At 50.4% G+C, this 17,960-nt stretch overlaps 1 protein-coding gene across 1 annotated transcript in view; it reads left to right on the forward strand.

Annotated features, from left to right (window-relative positions):
* Positions 1-17,523, forward strand: part of RNFT2 (ring finger protein, transmembrane 2) — a 70,551-nt gene extending 53,028 nt beyond the window's left edge. Inside the window, exons 8-11 of the mRNA XM_043557697.1 lie at positions 1,740-1,889; positions 3,204-3,269; positions 3,397-3,498; positions 14,335-17,523. Of these exons, the coding sequence (XP_043413632.1) occupies positions 1,740-1,889; positions 3,204-3,269; positions 3,397-3,498; positions 14,335-14,469 (453 nt within the window). The 3' untranslated portion in view covers positions 14,470-17,523. The remainder of the gene's footprint in view (positions 1-1,739; positions 1,890-3,203; positions 3,270-3,396; positions 3,499-14,334) is intronic.
* Positions 17,524-17,960: the final 437 nt, after the last annotated feature.

Here is a 17,960-nt window from a genome sequence, read left to right on the forward strand (position 1 = left end):
AGTAAACCTTGATCACTTGGGGTATTATGTGCTGGGTTTCTTCATGGTAAAGTTGCTCTTTTTCAGGATAATGTTTGAAAGGCGGTTCAGCTTTCCATTATAGATCTCTCTCATAACCAGACTCTCTCACGGTGCATTTAGTTTGTTACTTGTCTCTGTTTGTACTGTTACAAAGAACCAAAGACAGCTGCAGCACCTGTTCCTGCTGGCACATCTCAACACACATCCCTGATTATTTTGTTACAATAAATTCCTAAAACTAGGATTACTGGAGCAAATACTATTCACCTTTTTAAGGCTATGCATGCCTGGGGCAGGGTTGGTTGCTTCTTTCTATGTTTATTTGTTTTAATCAGCTTTACTGAGGTGTAATTTAAATACAAAACATGCAGATTTGAAGCATATATTTCAGTGAGTTTTGGCCAGCACATACACTTGTGTAATCACCCTCCCAATTGCAATGCAAAATAGCTCTATCTGCTCCCCCAAATTCCTAGATGCCCCTTGCAGTCCCCTCCTCCTCACCCCAGGCAGCCCCTGATCTGATTTCTGCCACTGCAGGTTAGTGTTAACCTGTTCCAGGATTTCATAGAAATGAGAATTGGACAGTATATTTTCTCTTATCAACAGTCTCTTTCGACTGGACCTAATGCACGTGGGATTCATCCACACTGTTGTGTATATCAGTCATTTAGTCATGTTTATTGCTGAGTGGCGTTCTATCGTACAGATATACCACAATTTGTTTATCCATTCTTCCACTGATGGGCATTTGGGCTGTTTCCAGTTTGGGGGTATTATGAATAGAGCTGCTGTATGAACATTTGTGTACAAGCAGATGCATATTTTCATTTCTCTCGGGTACATACCTGGAAGCGGAGTTGCTGGGTCATAAGTAGGTGTGTGTTTAACTTTATTATCCCCAGCAGGGTGGGGTTATTTTCATCTCACTTCATAGCACAGGCCACAGAAAGCTTGAGGGACTTGTCCAAGGGCAGAGGGAAGAAGGGAAATAGAATTTGAGGAGTACTGCTCTGTGCCAGGCACAGTGCTAAGCGCTTTTCCCATTTCTCTCCGGGAACCTTCAGAGCCACCCTGTAAGATAGGAGTTGTGGTTCCCGTTCTGTTGATAAGGAAGCTGGGGCTCCCGAACTGGCAGTGACGTAAGCTTCAAACCCAGCCCCGTCTGAATCCCAAGTGTCTCTTCTTTGCCCAGAAGCCATCCTGCCTCCTTGAGGACAGTATGTGGTGGAGTTGGAATGAGAACACCCTGAGAACACCCATCCTCCTCCACCTCTAGACCCGCCCTTACCTGCCTCCTGTGGTCCATCCTGCCCGTGCCCCTGAGGGCAGGCACCCGAGATGCCCGAGTCCGCCCTTGAGACAAGGGCGATCTGTGTGCAGGGCCAGGGACTGTGCCCCCAAAGCCACAGCAGGCAAAAGGGAGTGACCCACACTGCAACCCCCAACAGGAGTGTCCAGTTTCTCCCTCCATGAAATGCAGTCCTCAGAGCTTTGGTCCTCGGGGCTGGTGGGCAGCGGGTGAGGCCGGCAGGCAGGGGCCACGTCTCCCTGGCCATATCGCAAACCCATTAGGAGCCGGTCTGAGTGCTTTCCAAAGCTGATTAATGGCCTGCTTGTGACCTGGAACGTCATTACTGCCCAGGCTGGGGGACCCCCGGCTGCCTCCTTGGGGTCTTTACAGCTAATAATAATTGATGCTTTCTGTGCGGTTGCAGGGAAAGTTCTATCTGGTCATCGAGGAGTTGAGCCAGCTGTTCCGATCACTTGTCCCCATCCAGCTGTGGTACAAATACATCATGGGGGATGACTCTTCCAACAGCTACTTCCTAGGAGGGGTCCTGATTGTTCTCTACAGCCTCTGCAAGGTGAGGTGGGCCCGAGGGGCTGGAGGGCTGGCCCGAAGAGGATCCATGCATTTGCTGGGTTTGGGGGGGGGGGGCAGCAAGTGGGGAGCTTGGCATCTTTTTTTCCTTTTAATGGAGGTAAAATTCACACAACACAAAATTAACCAGTAACCATCTTACGGGTTGCAGTGACACTGAGCCGCTTCACAGGGCTATGCCCCCTCCACGTCTAGTTCTAAGACATTCTCATCACCCCCAAAAGAAACCCTATACCCATTAAGCCGTCCCTCCCATTCCTGCCTGCTACCCTCCCCCAGCCGCTGGCAACCGGCAGTCTGCTCTCTGTCTCTGTGGACTCTCCTATTGTGGACACTTCATATAAATGGAATCCTATACTGTGTGGTCTTTCCGTGTCTGGCTCCTTTCACTTTAACATCATGTGTCTGAGGTCCATCCACGTCGTAGCATATATCAATACTTCATTCCTTTTTGCGGTTAAATCCACCCTCATTTCTTGCCCATAAAGCTCACCGTGTGCTCTCCATTCACACATTTCCATTATGACTCCCGTGTTATGGGCGAGGAGATGGGGACTCAGAGAGCAGCAACTTGCTTGGTGTCACTCAGCTACAGATCACGGAGTGAGGGTCGAAGCCAGGCAGTCGGCTTCCAAAGCCTGGACCTCTTACCCCAGATGCGCCCCCCAGACTTGTTTCCATTCTTCTTCAATCGCACACCCTCATGCCTACAGTCAGGATACAGGGCTTCTCTTCCCATCACGGGTACAAATCAGGTTTCCCTCCCCACCCCAGGCATAAAGACATCCTCCTCTTTCTTCTTCCTTCTCTGTTTCTGGCTCTAGAGAATCCTGGGGGAATCCACATGTTCTCCCCTCCCCTCCCCTCCCCTCCCCTCCCCTCCCCTCCCCTTCCCCCCAGGAGGACTAGCCAGGCAGTCCGTGCCCCATCAGCCACTGGGGACTTCTGTTGCCTGCCGATCCTGATCGACTGGCAGTGGCTGACTGGAGTGCTGGCTCAGAAGAAGAGTGCTGTGATCAATTAGCAATGCCTGTGCTGGGCTTGGCAGGGGGAAAAGGCAGTATGTCTGCCATGTATTCACTCTCCTGGTCCAGGAAGCAAGGGAAACTGTTGACGTAAGGCAGCAAGACGAATGCCAAGCAGAACTGGTAGAAATGAGGAGCTCCAAGTGGGACGGAGTGCCCTGGAAACGTCCACAGTCAAAGATGAGGGGTCAGTGGGGATGGTTCAGGAGTGGTAAGAGAGGTCCTGAACAACCCTTGGAGACTTTTCAGCCATCACTCTGCTCTCTTTTCAGTCTTTCGACATCTGTGGCCGTGTGGGCGGAGTCAGGAAAGCCCTGAAGCTTCTCTGCACCTCTCAGGTGAGTTGACTTCAAATGGCCCCAACTGAAGACGAAGGAGCCACGAGCTGGAAACAGCTCACAGTGCTTCTGCGGTGTCCGGTGAGGGTCCGCAGCTGAGTTTACCTCTGTCTCCTCCTTTAAACAGAATTACGGAGTCCGGGCCACTGGGCAGCAATGCACAGAAGCCGGCGATATCTGCGCCATCTGCCAGGCTGAGTTCCGGGAGCCTCTGGTCCTCATGTGCCAGGTAAGCAGGGCTGGGCGGAGCCATCGGGGACTGAGGCTGGGGGACCTCTGGGGCCCTGTCCCACGCAGAAGTCCCATGTGCCTCTCCCATGACCATACCTCAGGGCTCTGAGATGGGTCTCAGAGGGAACAGTGTGGTCAAGGCTGGAGTCGGTCAGACCTGGGTTCAGACCTCAGGTCTGCCTCTTACGAGGTGGGTGGCCCTGGGCAGGTTACGTCACCTGTCTGAGCCTTGGTCTTATCAGCCGAGTGTCAAAAATGAAAAATTCAGTATGGCGTAGCATCACAATGTCCTGAGTGAGAATCCCAGCCGCACTGCGGACCCTCTAGGGGGGATCACTCCGTCTCCCCCTGAGCCTTGGTTTTTCTCATTTATACAATGGGCATCATAATACCTACTTCATAGAGCTATTGTTAGGAATTAACGAGATCATCTGAGAAAGAGCTAAATTTGGATTGTTCGCCCATAAAAAAATCCTCTGGTTGTAATTACCATCATCGTTGCAATTACCATTACTGTTTGTTCTCATTTTGAATTGTGGGTCACCAACCCATAGCAACCCATGTTAAACTCCCTAAACATACCCCTGCTCCTCCTCCTGACATCGACGGGCTAAGATGTCAATTCGGCAAGCGCATAGGAGTCAAAGTATCCTGTCAGGTACCAGAGAGGGGAGACAGAGGGCACACAGACCCTGTTCCCTCCTCTGGAAGCTCACGGTCCCCGTGGGGAGACAGACACATACATAAATAACTATGAAACAAGGCAGGCAGTGATAAGTGCTGTGTAAGAGAGATTCATGCAGCTTCCCGGGGGACCAGGACAGAGAGCAATGAGTTCTACCTCAGGAAAGCTTTTTGCGGGAGGCACAGCCTGCCCACTGGAAGAAACGGGAGCGTGGATGAACCCCTCCTCCCTCCCCCCACTTCTGCAGCCACCAGGACCTTGGGGGGGGGGCGGTGAGAGGGTGGGAGGTGAAGGTTTCGGCATCAGCAGAATTCCTGATTATTTTGCTGTTTGGGGATGTTAGGAGGTTTTGTTTGTTTGGATTTTTTTTCCTTTCATTTTATTTATTTTTAAATGGAGAATATATTTGCATGATTCAAAATTCAAACCGAGGAATGCATGAGTAGGAAGTCGCAGGAACTTAATGCAGCAGGTTGGATCCTGGAACAGACAAAGAGCATGAGTAGGGAAACTGGTTTGATGAGATCCAGATCAGGCCAGAGTTCTGTGATTGGTAATAATATCCGTGGGGGGGCTTCTTGGCTTTGACAAATGTACCACACAGTAAAGCAAGATGATGATATGGGGGAACTGAAGCTTGGAGGAGCTGTATGAGGAGTCTCTACACCATCTTTGTAACTTTTATGCGAGTCTAAAATTATACCAAGGTTAAAAGTTATTTTTTTAAAGTTTATTCTGAGAGAGAGGGGGAGAAAGAGAACAAGCGGGGGTGGGGGGCAGAGGGCGGGGAACAGAGGATCCAAAGTGGGGTTTGTGCTAACCAGAAGAGAATCTTAAATACAGAGAACAATCTGAGGGTTGATGGGGGGGTTTGGGGGAGAGAGGAAAATGGGCGATGGGCATTGAGGAGGGCACTTGTTGGGATGAGCACTGGGTGTTGTATGTAAGCGATGAACCACGGGAATCTACCCCAAAAACCAAGAGCATACACACTGTATGTTAGCCTATTTAACAATAAGTTGTATTGTTTTAAAAACTGGGATTTGTGCTGACAGCAGACAGCACTTTGTGGCACTCAGACTCCTGAACCGCAAGATCATGACCTGAGCCAAAGTTGGCCACTTAACCGACCGAGCCACCCAGGCGCCGCAAAAGTTTATTTTTTTTAATACTTTAAAGATACAAGGGGCCCCTGGGTGGCTCAGTTGGTTAAGTGTCCAGCTTTGGCTCAGGTTATGATCTCCGGGTCTGTGAGTTCAAGCTCTGCATCAGGCTCTGTGCTCATAGCTCAGAGCCTGGAGCCTGCTTCGGATTCTCTCTCTGCCCCTCGCCTGCTCGTGCTGCTTCTCTCTCTCTCTCTCTCTCTCTCTCTCTCTCTCTCTCTCTCTCTCAAAAATAAACATTAAAAAAATTAACAAAGAAAAAGATTTTTAAATAAAGATACAAGAAGGGAAATAGTGACCAGCCCCCTACCCTTCCCCAGCTCCCCTTTATATCTTTGTAGAGATGCTTTATAGAATTTAAACACACACACACACACACACACACACACACACACACACACACGTCTTTTTCAAAAAGACCTACATTGGAACACCTGGGTGGCTCAGTCGGTTAAGCATCCGACTCTTGATCTCAGTTCAGGTCTTGATCTCAGGGTCGTGAATTCAAGCCTTGTGTTGAGCTCTGCACTGGGCGTGAAGCCTACTTAAAAAAAGAAAAAAAGGAAAAAAAAAAACCCTACATTGTAGCATATTCTACCCAAGCTGTGTTCTGCATCTTTCCTCTTTGACTTGAAACTCTTAAGAGATCGGTCCTTCTTTGCAGATCGTCCCGTTTCATGGATGGACCACCCTTTGTTTTGTCTTTCTCCTATGGAAGGGCATTTCATAGCTTAGAAGCTTCTGTTATTACAATGATGTTATTACAATGGCTGTCATGAGAGGTCAGAAATGGGGAGATCTATAGTACCTACCTGGGCCCATCGTGTTGATTGAATGAGTTAATTCAAGCTTCTAGCACTACGTCCTGGCACATGGTCAGGCTTCAATGAACTCTCTGCTCTTATTGGCACACATTCCACTTCCCACATGTGCGAGCCCTTGGTAGGATAAATTCCTACTGGTGGAATTACTAGGTCAAAGGGTATCCAGTTTTGACAGATATTGTTAAATTGCCCTTCATAAAGAGTGTATCCATTTCCGCTCCCAGGGCAGAGCAAGACATGACCTCTGGCTCACTTACCAACACAAGCCTTTTCTGAGCCTTGCCAATCCAGCAGGTGACAAACACTATCTTGGTGAAGTTTCAATCTGCATCTCCCTAATTACAAGCACCTTTCTCCTGTGGTTCAGAGCCCATCTGTAGAACCTTTTCAGTGGCAGTGATAACTTGAACTTGATGTCAACGGGAAAGTCTTGCTTCTTTCTGGCAATCTCTCCCAGCCTTGGTGTGTTTATTTCTCTCCCATTCTTCTCCTTGTGCCATGACATCTTCCCAAAACTTGATTCACATTCTTGTGAGGGCTGTCCCAGATCTGGGAGCACCAGCCACAGCCAGTGGCAGTTGGAGCCCACAGTCCTGGCCAAACCAGTCTCTGCTGCCATGAGCTGGGCCTGGCAGACAATTTCCATAGGCAAAAGGGCCTCCCTTGTTCATTCCTAAGTGCTTTGAATGAATGAATGAGTCTAGTGCTTCTTCCTCAGTCAGAGTCTTCCCTGATTCTGCTTCCTCAGACTAGCTGGTGCTCCCAGTGGTATGTTCCCAGAGATCCTTGTGTTTTTCCTTCATAGCAGTTATCCCAGTTGTCAGCTAGTTAACTGGGCAACTGTTTGTGTAAGGTCTGTCTCCTCTTCGCTAAAGCATAGGCCACTTGAGAGTGGTGACCATGTCTGTCTTGTTAGCAGCAGAATCACAGTACTGACTCAGTAAATACTGGATGGATGGATGGATGGATGGTTGGATGGATGGTTGGGATGGAGATGGATGGATAGATGGATAGATGGATGGATGGATGTTTGGTTGGGATGGAGATGGATGGATGGATGGATGGATGGATGGATGGATGGATGAACGGATGGATGGATGGATGGATGGATGGATGGATGGATGGATGGGATGGAGATGGATGAATGGATGGATAGATAGATAGGTGGGATGGATGGTTGGGATGGAGATGGATGGATGGGATGGAGATGGATAAATGGATAGATGGATGGATGGATGGATGGATGGTTGGGATGGATGGATGGATAGATGGATGGGTGGGATGGAGATGGATGGATGGATAGATGGATGGTTGGGATGGAGATGGATGGATGGATGGATGGATGGTTGGAATGGAGATGGATGGATAGATGGATAGATCGATGGATGGTTGGGATGGAGATGGATGGATGGATGGATGGATGAATGGATGGATGGAGATGGATGAATGGATGGATGGATGGATGGATGGATGGATGGATGGATAGATGAATGGATAGATGGATGGTTGGGATGGAGATGGATTGTAGCCAGGTGGAGGAGTGGATAGATGAATACCAAGGTGAGTGGATAGAGGTATAAGTGTGTGGGTGACTGAATGGATGGACAAATGGGTAGGTAAGTAGGTGGGTAGTTGAGGCAATGAATGGGTAGACGAATGAATGGATAGATGGATGGATAGATGGATCAATGGATAGATGAACCGAAGGACAGATGAATGAGTGGGTGGATGAAGAGACTGCTAGGCTAAAGGAACATCCTATCTCCCCTTCAAAGAGGCATGAAATTAAGCAGTGTGTCACTCAAACACGTGCCCCACCTACCGCTCCCCGCCAGCCAATCAGAGCCTGGGGAGCAGATCGTCAGTCTAAGCTAGTCAGGCAGACACTGAGCATGCCCAGAGGTTAGAACTCTCTGCTCAGACAGAATGTACCTGTCCGGTTAGTCACTCCACAAGTATTGTGGCATTCCTCCTGCCAGGCTAGCAGGGGGATCAAGGGAAGGGCATTTTGAACACAAAGTCAGAAACTCGGCTTATTTAAAGGATTTCTTGCCAAAGAGAGAAGTCGGGGTGTAGTTAGTTCTTGGTCACTACTTGATTTGGTTTTGTTTTTGAGTATTGATAGTGTAAAGGAAAGAGGGCAAGAGAACAGCGACTCCTGTTGATTGAGGGCTTACAGCTGCTGCACACTTAATGCTTTATCCTAGGCCTTACCCATTTCCATCCTTACAGACACCTTGTGGGGGAAACAGTGACCCTATTTTACAGAGAAGGGGGTGGGCTCAGCAAGGTGAAAGCAAGGCCCCCTGCTCCTCGGCAGCACAACCAGATTCCAGCCCAGGGCCTTGATTCCAGAGGCCAGGACCTTTCCACCAGATACGGCCTCTTGCTTTGAGATGGCCTCAGGGCCACATTAGAAGACTAGAGACCTTTTCCCAGAAATTCCTAGCTGCGTGCTGTCCCCTGTGCCACTGAGTCCAGGGAAATGGCTGAGCAGCTGAGCTGGGATTGGACTTAGCACCTGTGCGGACTCCTCCCTCCACGCATTTCCACAGCAGGTACTTTCCGAGCACCGACAGCGTCTCGGCACTAACTTTGCAACCCTGAGCCACACATGTCATGGCAGCACTGGCCCTCCATGTCCTCTGTCACCCAGGAATGAAAATCCCTGCCCAGGGCGGCTTGCAGGCTTTTCAGTACAGTCAAGTAAGGTGACATGGATATCTGTGTGTGGGTTTTGAAAAGCACAGCGTCTCATGCTGATACTCGGTGTAAGTGTTTAATTCTCAATCTGGACAAAGCCGGCTGGGTTTGTGTGATTAAGGAAGATCTGGGGGGTGGGGTGCCTGGGGGGCTCAGTGGGTTCAGCGTCCGACTCTTGGTTTTGGCTCAGGTCATGATCTCACCGTTTGTGAGTCCGAAACTCCACATCAGGCTCTGCCCTGACAGCATGGAGCCTGTGTGGGATTTTCTTTCTCCTTCTCTCTCTGCCCCTCCCCAACCTCTCAAAAAAAAAAAAAAAAATTAAAAAAAGAGGATCTGTGATTAGGGGTGTGTGTGTGTGTGTGTGTGTGTGTGTGTGTGTGTCCCTGGTCTGGTAGTAACACCACTTTTGTAATGTCATTTTTCACAAGTACTACAAACACCCCTTCCCACATTCTCCATGTGTGACCAGTATCTGTCCTAGAATGGAATGGGCATGAGTGTTTACTGTGGAGTCAGACATCTCTTGTATCAGTTATCCTTTGCTGCGTAACAAATTACCCCAAAACTTCACAGCTTAAAGCAACAAGCATGTATCATCTTGTGGTCTCCACGAGTCAGGAATCCAGGCACAGCACAACTGGGTCCTCTGCTTCAGAGTCTCTCCCAGGCTGCAGTCAAGATACCAGCCAGGGTCACTGTCATCCTGTGGCTCCCCTGGGGAAGAGTCGACTTCCAGGCTTAGAGTCATGCAGTGGTGGCTCGATTCCGTTCCTCCTGGGCTGTAGGGCCAAGGGCCTCAGTTGCTCTATGGCTCTCGTGGCCAGAAGCCACCCTGGCTTCCTTGTCTCACTGGCTTCATCAGAGTGAGCATGTGAAAAGCACGAGATAGAGTGCAAGCGAGATGGAAGGCACAGTCTTCTGTAGCCTAATCTCAGAAGTGACATCCCATCATCTTTACAATATTCTGTTGGTCTGAAGGAAATCACTAAATACAGCCGCCCCCAAGGGGAGGGAACTGACTACACAGGTGTGAATCCCAGGAGGAGACGATCACTGGGAGTCATAATAGAAGTCAGCCTCCCGCATCCCTGAAGTTGAATGCCAGCCTCACTGCTTAGCCGCACCTGTGTGCCCTTGGGCTGGTGACTCTCCCTCTCTGAGTCTCATGGTCTGTGAGTTGTCAGGAGACAGTGTGTAAAGGACATTAGCAGTGCCCGGCAGGGCATTTGTGCTCGGTGAGGGACAGGGCCTGTGGTCGTTACCTGTACCCCTCGCCTGAATACATCCACCTGGACTCGGCCTGGCTGCTTCCTTTGTTCGCAGCTCATGCTGAACATCAAGTGCTGGGCTAAGAGATGCCCGTCTCCCATCCAGAGCCTCCTCTGTCACATGGAGGTTAGCTGCTGTGGTTGCGGGAGCTCTTGACCCACGCCCTCACTTTACCCACCTGCTCCGAGTCTTGGAGCAGGACTTGGGAAGTCTGGATGGAACTCAGGGGAAGGGGAGGGTGGCCCATCCGACCCCACGGGCTCCAACAGCTAATGACCCAGCACCACCTGCCTTCCCCACTGACCGTAAACCCACCCAATCCTACACTCCCCAGCCCAGAAGGAGCCCCTCCTTCCCCTCCCTCTGCAGGGGCTCATCCTTCTCTCCAGATGCTGGAAGTGGGTCCAGGATTGTGACCTCCTCCAGCCAGTTCCCTGGATTAATGTGTGTTCTCTGCACCTCTTTATTTGGCAGTAGATTCCATCCTGCCTAATTCTTTGATGGAGAGACTGTGGGCTCCTGGAGGACAGGGACCAGGTCTTCACCATCCTGGTATCTCCAGAATCTCCCACCTGACCTACCTGGGAAGGCATTCCTTTGTCAGCTGCACGTACAGAGTCCCTACTCTGTGTAGGCTTTAGGGCCGGGCAGTGGGAACACGACGAGAGTTGCCTCATGAAGTTTACCACCCAGAGGGCAGGGAAATTGGTAAATAAGCAGTTAGAAGAGTGGTTCTCAAAGTGTGACCCTGGTGTTCCCTTTCATCTTCTTGTGTTTTCAGTAGATCTTGGTTTCAATGTCTGCTACCCTGAACACAGCCAGATTTGACCCACAATGTACAGATCTCTTCGAGATCATCAGTGATTTTTAAGGCTGTAAAGGGGTCCTGAGACCAAAATGTTTGAGAATTACTGAATGACACGTGTGAGAGCCTCAGTGAACGTTTTTCTGAATGAAGGAATGAAAAGCTGCTCATTTCCTGTTCACCTGACCCGAGTCTTGAGCATCATGCGAACAGGGATCGTATCGCTTTGTTCTGTGTAAGTGCCTCCTTTTCCTGGGGGACACAGAGAAGTCTCGTTCATTCGTGGAGCAGACCCGTACTAAGCATCTGCCGCACGCTCAGAACCGTGTTGGAATCGTGGCCCCCTGCCCCTCCAGAAGCCCCTTAACCCAGTGAACAAGACAGAGGAGTTTCAGATCCTCCCGGCAGCGTGAGTGTGATGCTGTGAGAGAGGTCTTCCCCAGGAGGGATCTGGAAGGGGAGGGCACAACAGCACTTAGATGTGTGCAGGAGATACAGTGAAGGCATGGGGGGACGGGGAACGGCACACAGGGGAGGTGTGACTGCTTGGGCTGAGTCTTCTGAAAGAAGTAAGCATCCACCAGCCGATAAGGATGGAGAAGGGGCCCCCCAGACAGACATCACAGCTTGCCCAGAGGCTTAGCAGTACGGCTGAACTCTGCATTGCACGTCATCTGGTGTGTCCGTGACATTGGCTCCCTAGGGCTGGGGGTGATGAGGACGAAGGAGGGAAGGCACCGTTATGGGGGGCCTTGACTGCCCTGGGTGGGAGTCTAGAGAAGCTGCTGGACCTGCTGACCCCTAGGTCCCGCCCTTCTGACCATGTTGAGAGTCCAGGCACAGCCTTCAAGGCTCTGTGTGGCCTGCTCACCTCCTGTCACCCACTCCCCTACGCTCTTCTGCCATAGCCACATTGGCTGTCCTTGAGGGCCTTCAGTGCCTTCCCATCCCAGGAGCTCCATGAGGCTGTTTCCTTCACCAGGAATGTTCTATCCCCACCCCTCCTCTCTTCACTCCTAAACATCCTTCAGGTCTTCATACAAGTGTGCCCACCTCCAGGAAGCCTTCCTGGGCTACCCCCTGGATCAGACCGGTCCCCATTGTATAGAGCATCGTAGAGCTCTCCTTTAGAGCACAGTTTACAATTAAGTACCCAAGAATGCTAGGTGCTAGGAATGGGTTTACAAGAAGCTTAAGTCTGGTGTGGAGAGACAAATAATAAATAATAAACAGTTATAATGTAAGAATAACTATTACTATGTAATAGCCAACATTTATAGAACACTTACCATTTGTTAGGCATTGTTCTAAGTGCCTTTTTTTTTTTTAAGTTTATTTGTTTTGAGAGAGAGAGCAAGCAGGGAGAGGGCAGAGAGAGAGAGAGAGAGAGAGAGAGAGAGAGAGAGTGAGAATCCCAAGCAGAGCCCTGACGCAGGGCTCGAAGCAGAGCTCAAACTCACAAACCATGAGATCATGACCTGAGCTGAGATCAAGAGTCAGATGCTTGGGGCGCCTGGGTGGCTCACATGGTTAAGCATCTGATTTCTGCTCAGGCCACGATCTCGCGGTTTGTGAGTTCAAGCCCCGAGTCGGGCTCTGTGCTGACAGCTCAGAGCCTGGAGCCTGCTTCGGATTCTGTGTCTCCTCCTCTCTCTGTCCCTCCCATGCTCATGCTCTGTCTCTCTCTGTCTCTTGATAATAAATAAACATTAAAAAAAAGAAGAGAGAGAGAGTCAGATGCTCAACCAACTGAGCTACCCAGGCACCCCTCTAAGTGCCTTTTTAATTTAAAGTTTTCTAAATGTTTATTTTGGAGAGAGAGAGCAAGCACGTGGGTGAGTTGGGGAAGAGGCAGAGAGAGAGGGACAGAGGATCTGAAGAGAGCTCTGCATTGACAGAAGAGAGCCTGATGTGGGGCTTGAACTCATGAACCATGAGATCATGATCTGAGCCGAAGTCAGACGCTTAACCGACTGAGTCACTCAGGCGCCCCTAATTTAAATTTTTTAACTTTTTAAGAAGCACTGTATCTGGATTTTCATATTATCATTTTGAATTATCAATTTTATTTTGAAACATTTCAAACTATGGAGCTGAAGGATATAATGGACAGCTGCCTTTTTAGACTTCCTCTAGATTCACTAATCATTAACATTTTACCACATTTGCCTTCATGTAAATTTTTTTCCCCTTAACCGGTCGAGAATAATTTGGTGACATTTTGATTCTTCCTCCCCAAATATTTCAGTGTTCATCTTTGAAAAACAAGAATATACTTTCTCATAACAGTAATTCCACCATCACACGCAGGAGATTTAAAATTGATGTAAAATATTATCTAATATATAGCATATATTCAGATTTCTCCAGTTGTCTTCAGACTCTCCTGCATAGCTATGATTTACCCCTCACCCAAGCTCCAACTGAGATATGTAGACTGCCTTCAATTGTTATGTCTGAGCATTTTTAATGTTAATCAGTCTTCCTATGAGTGGACTACTATTAGGCCCATTTTACAGATGAGGAAACCGAGGCAGTGGGAGGTTAAGTCATTTGTCCAAGTTATATGGCCAGAAAGTGATGGAACTCATTGATATTTCCAGTCTCCCTGCCTTTCTACTAACCCCTGAACTCTGTTCTCAACCCAGTGCCTAAAGGGATCTTCTAAAAATGCAAATCCTGGGGGCATCTGACTGGCTCAGTCAGTGGAGCGTGCGACTCTTGATCTCAGGGTTGTGGGTTTGAACCCCATGTTGGGTAGCGGTTACTTAAAAATAAAATCTTACAAAAAAAAAATAAAATAAATCCTGCTCAGGTCACTCTTCTGCTCAAAGCCCTACCATGGCTCCCTATTTCTCTCTGAATAAAAGCAAAAGGCCTCATGATGCCCACAGAGCCCTGTGCATTTTGCATACCTTCCCCATAGCCTCTCTGACCTCATCTCTCCCTCCCACCCTCCACTCCCAGGCTCAGCAGCACAGCAGGCACTCCTGCCTCAGGATCTTTGCACGTGCCATTTTCTCTGCCAATAGCACTCTTTTCCTAGAGATCCTCGGGGCTCGGTCTTCACCTTCCTTCAGGTTTTACCCAAGCGTGGGTATTCAGTGAAGTTGTCTTGGGCCCGCCACGCTGAACACAGCAGCCCTCCCACGCGTTCTCTATCTCCTCCCCCTGGCCTTTTCCTCTCAGCCCTTACCGCTGCCGTCCGCTACATTTTGGGGTTTCCTTTGGCCAGTTGTCTCCCTGACTAGAGTGCAAGCTCCATGGGGGCAGGAGTTGTCTGTTTTGTTCACTGCTGTGTCTCCAGCTCCTAGGACCGAGGCGGGCACACCGTGGACGCTCAGTGAAGTGTCCCCAGTTGTACTGATTGCTGTCCCCGCAGCACGTGTTCTGTGAGGAGTGCCTCTGCCTCTGGCTGGACCGGGAGCGCACCTGCCCGCTCTGCCGCTCGGTTGCCGTGGATACCCTGCGCTGCTGGAAGGACGGGGCCACTGCAGCACACTTCCAAGTGTATTAGGGCGGAAGACTGAGGCACCCTGGGAGCTGACGGATGGCCAGCGTGATCGGGTCCGGCCCCGGGGACTTCCTGGAAAACAGGCCTCAAGCACTGACTCTCCTGCCTCCTGCCTTTCTCCCCCTCCTCCCCCAGAGCCAGGCCCCTATCCTCCCCACCTCCACCTTCCTCTTCTGTTCTGCGGCTTAGCGCGGGTGTTCTTTCCTTCAACCCTCCTCGCTCAGACTTGGCCTCCTCCCGGGAGGGTCTCCTGCCCCCTCCAAGTGAAGGAACCGGGGATGGACAGGTCCTGCCTGTTGTGATTTTAACTCACGGTGGCCTAACACCCGATGCTGCGAGCTGGAAGGGGCCTGGAGATCACTGCTTCCCCCCCCCCCCCCCCCCCACGGCCCAGGTCTGCAGATGGGCGTCACCGTGGAGCGTTTCCCAAATGCGAACGCTGGGCCCCTTATACCTGCAATAGCTTAGTGTCCCAAGCACTTCGTGCGAGCTGAGCATCTGCTTGGATGACCTCTGGGAATCGTCACAACAGCCCTGGGGTGGAGGTACTGTCGTTTCCTCTGTTTTACAGACGGGGAAACTGAGGCACGGAGCTCCACGTGGTAGCTTTCCCAGGGTCACCCAGCTAGCAATGGCGGACGGAGTTTCCAAACAGGCCTGTCTGGCTTCAGAGCCCACACTCTCAACCACCATATGCTCACCCGCTCAGACACGGCAGGCGTGGGGCCCAGCAGGCTTGGTGTGTGTTGGTTGGTTGGTTGGTTGGTTGGTTTTTTAAGCACCAGAGGTGATTTTGATTCCCATCAGTGACCCAGGTGCATAGCACAGTGATCTGGGCCCCGCTGAGGATGCCAACGGTGAGCAGTGGCCCTGGAAATCTAGCTGTGGCCAAGTTCATGGAAAGAGTTGGTCTTTAAAATTGCTCATTTGCCGTGCTCCGGCTGGAATGCTCCGTCACATTTGGGTATCAAGAATGGCCAGCTTTGGTCCCCATGCAGGTATCACGGGGTCTCCACACCTGTCTTCATGTCTCTCCTCCTCCTCCTGTTCTTGTCCTGCCCCTCACTTAAGTCTCCGCTTGTCAACAGCGCCCGTGGCCATTGTCTTCTCCCCCGGTAGCCTTGAGAACAAAATGAATGATCCATGTTACGGATTTGTCCACAAGCCAGGGTGGTGGCGTGGAGCACTGCAGCCCTCGGCGCTTCTGGAACATCTATACCAGAGCTACTAATCTCTGTAAGAGAACAGTTTCTCCACCTGTGAGACCCTCCCTGCTTTGAATCTGGAAGGAGGTAGCACAGGTGATCACTTAGAAGCTATTGGAATCTCGCCTGCCCTACCCCTCTCCCCATTCTGTTCACTCGCCGTCAACCTCAACACAATGGGCTGGTGCCAGTGGCGTTACAGAGAAACCAATCTCGTGGCTCGTGAGCAGATGAGCGACAAAGCCCCAAGCAGAAACGGTGGGAGACTTTGCTGCCACCTCGCTCTCGGCCAGTAATAACAAGCCCACCCCATCCCTGATAGTTGCAGGACATTTGCCCCCACGTGCTATCAAGCCAGGACCTTTTCCTGTGCCTGGCATCCCTGGCTCTTCCCCGGGACCCAGCAAGACGTCCCTTCCAGGGCAGCGTGGCATCTTTCAAGCTCTGTTACTATGGCGATGGCGGCGGCGTTACAATCCCACTTGCCTGGATAATCAAGTCCGAAGGGGAAGCGGAGGGAAGTAGGGCCGGGGGGATGCGGCTGCTCTGCTCCCCCCTACCTTCAGCAAGAGCCAGAGGGAAGCAACAGGAGCTTCTGCGGCTGGTTTTTATCGGAAAGATCACCCTGCCTGCAGATGCCATCAAAGAGACACAAGAGATTGGAGCTGGAGATTTATTAACAGGCCAGCTTGTGACAGAGCAGGCAGAGCAGAATTCTGATTCCAAACTCTGCGTGACTTTGGGAGGTCACTTCGCCCCCCAGTAGCCGTCTCCAGGATAAAGAAACCTCGTGCACTTTCTGCCGCAGCCGGGGAAACTAACAATGTAGAACACGGGTGGAGGGGCCAATGGTTGTGTCCGTTACACTCATGCCACCAAAAAAAAAAAAGAAAGAAAAAGAAAGCCCCCCACATCTCTCAATATTATTCTCCAAATAATGAGCCATGCTTCTGACATTATAAACAGTGTCACTTGGGGGTACCGGGGACAGGTGGGATGATTTCGTTTAGGATTTTACTTCTTTATTCCCTACCCTCTGGGGAAAAGTTCTGTTCTGGAGGTTTTCTTTTTTTAATTTTCTTTCTTAACGTTTATTCATTTTTGAGAGACAGAGAGCAAGCGGGGGCGGGGCAGAGAGAGAGAGAGAGAGAGAGAGACACTGAATCCGAAGCAGGCTCCAGGCTCTGAGCTGTCCGCACAGAGCCCGACATGGGGCTCAGACTCACAAATGGCGAGATCATGACCTGAGCAGGAGCCGAAGTCGGACGCTTAACTGACTGAGCCACCCAGGCGCCCTGGAGGTTTTCTTTTGGATGGGAGGATCTAACTTCTACCCTAAGGAGAAGCAGCAGCCAGTGAGGAGTTTTCCAAACATCAGGCTGCCTATTCTCCCCACTCTGGGGTAAAAGCAGCCAAAAGTCGTTGTTGGGAAAGAACAGCTCCATTCTCCATGGCCCATCCTGGCTCTGCACTCATTGGTTAGAAGCAGGATTAATCGAGTAGCAGGTTGGGGTATCCTGCTTTTAATATTTTGTGACCCACTGACTGAGGTTTCTGACACTCTTGGAAATGGCCATCTCAATGTAAAAGATCTTGAGCATAATGAATGTGAGAATAGGAAGGCGAGCTTTGGACCTGGATGTGAGAGGCTCATTACCTTCATAACGGGAGAATGGGAGACATGCTTGGAGACACCAGGCGGCTAAGACTTGGGGTTGGAAAGAAGAAATGTAAAGCGAGTCCCAGAATCTCTTAGTAATTTTGCTCTGGGCTGAACAGAGCCACCTTCGGTGTTTTTAATGTTCCCCTAAGTTCCCTTCCGCCAATAAATATCATCTGTCGATGAAACTTAGGTTCATGGTCTTGAGTCTCCAGTTGCCTCTTGAACCCAGGTGGACTGTTTTGAGGAGAAATGGAGAGAAGCAATTCATGCAGTGGGTGTTGTCTGGATCTGTCCAAAGCAGATGCGTTGAGTTGCACGTGATTTATTAAGGACGCACTCTCAGGAGAAACCAGTAAGGGAGAGGAAAGAAACCAAACAAGAGGGTGGCTGTCAGAGAAGTCCCAGCTCAGGGTGGTCCCACAGAGTTCTAGAGAATTCAGCTACATTTCAGAGATTGTCCCACCCTGAGGTTTTTTTCTGGCACACTGTCAATTCTTGGCTATGGGTTGTTGGCGGGGGTGGGGGTGGGGGGTGCTTCTCAGGTACTTAAGCTCTCCATTGAGGAGGCCCCAGGCCCCTGAAGGTGTCAGGTGTCACAGAACACGCAAAGGTGCAGGACAGGACAC

The sequence above is a fragment of the Prionailurus bengalensis genome, chromosome D3, assembly GCF_016509475.1.
Source record: "Prionailurus bengalensis isolate Pbe53 chromosome D3, Fcat_Pben_1.1_paternal_pri, whole genome shotgun sequence".
NCBI classification, from domain to species: domain Eukaryota; kingdom Metazoa; phylum Chordata; class Mammalia; order Carnivora; family Felidae; genus Prionailurus; species Prionailurus bengalensis.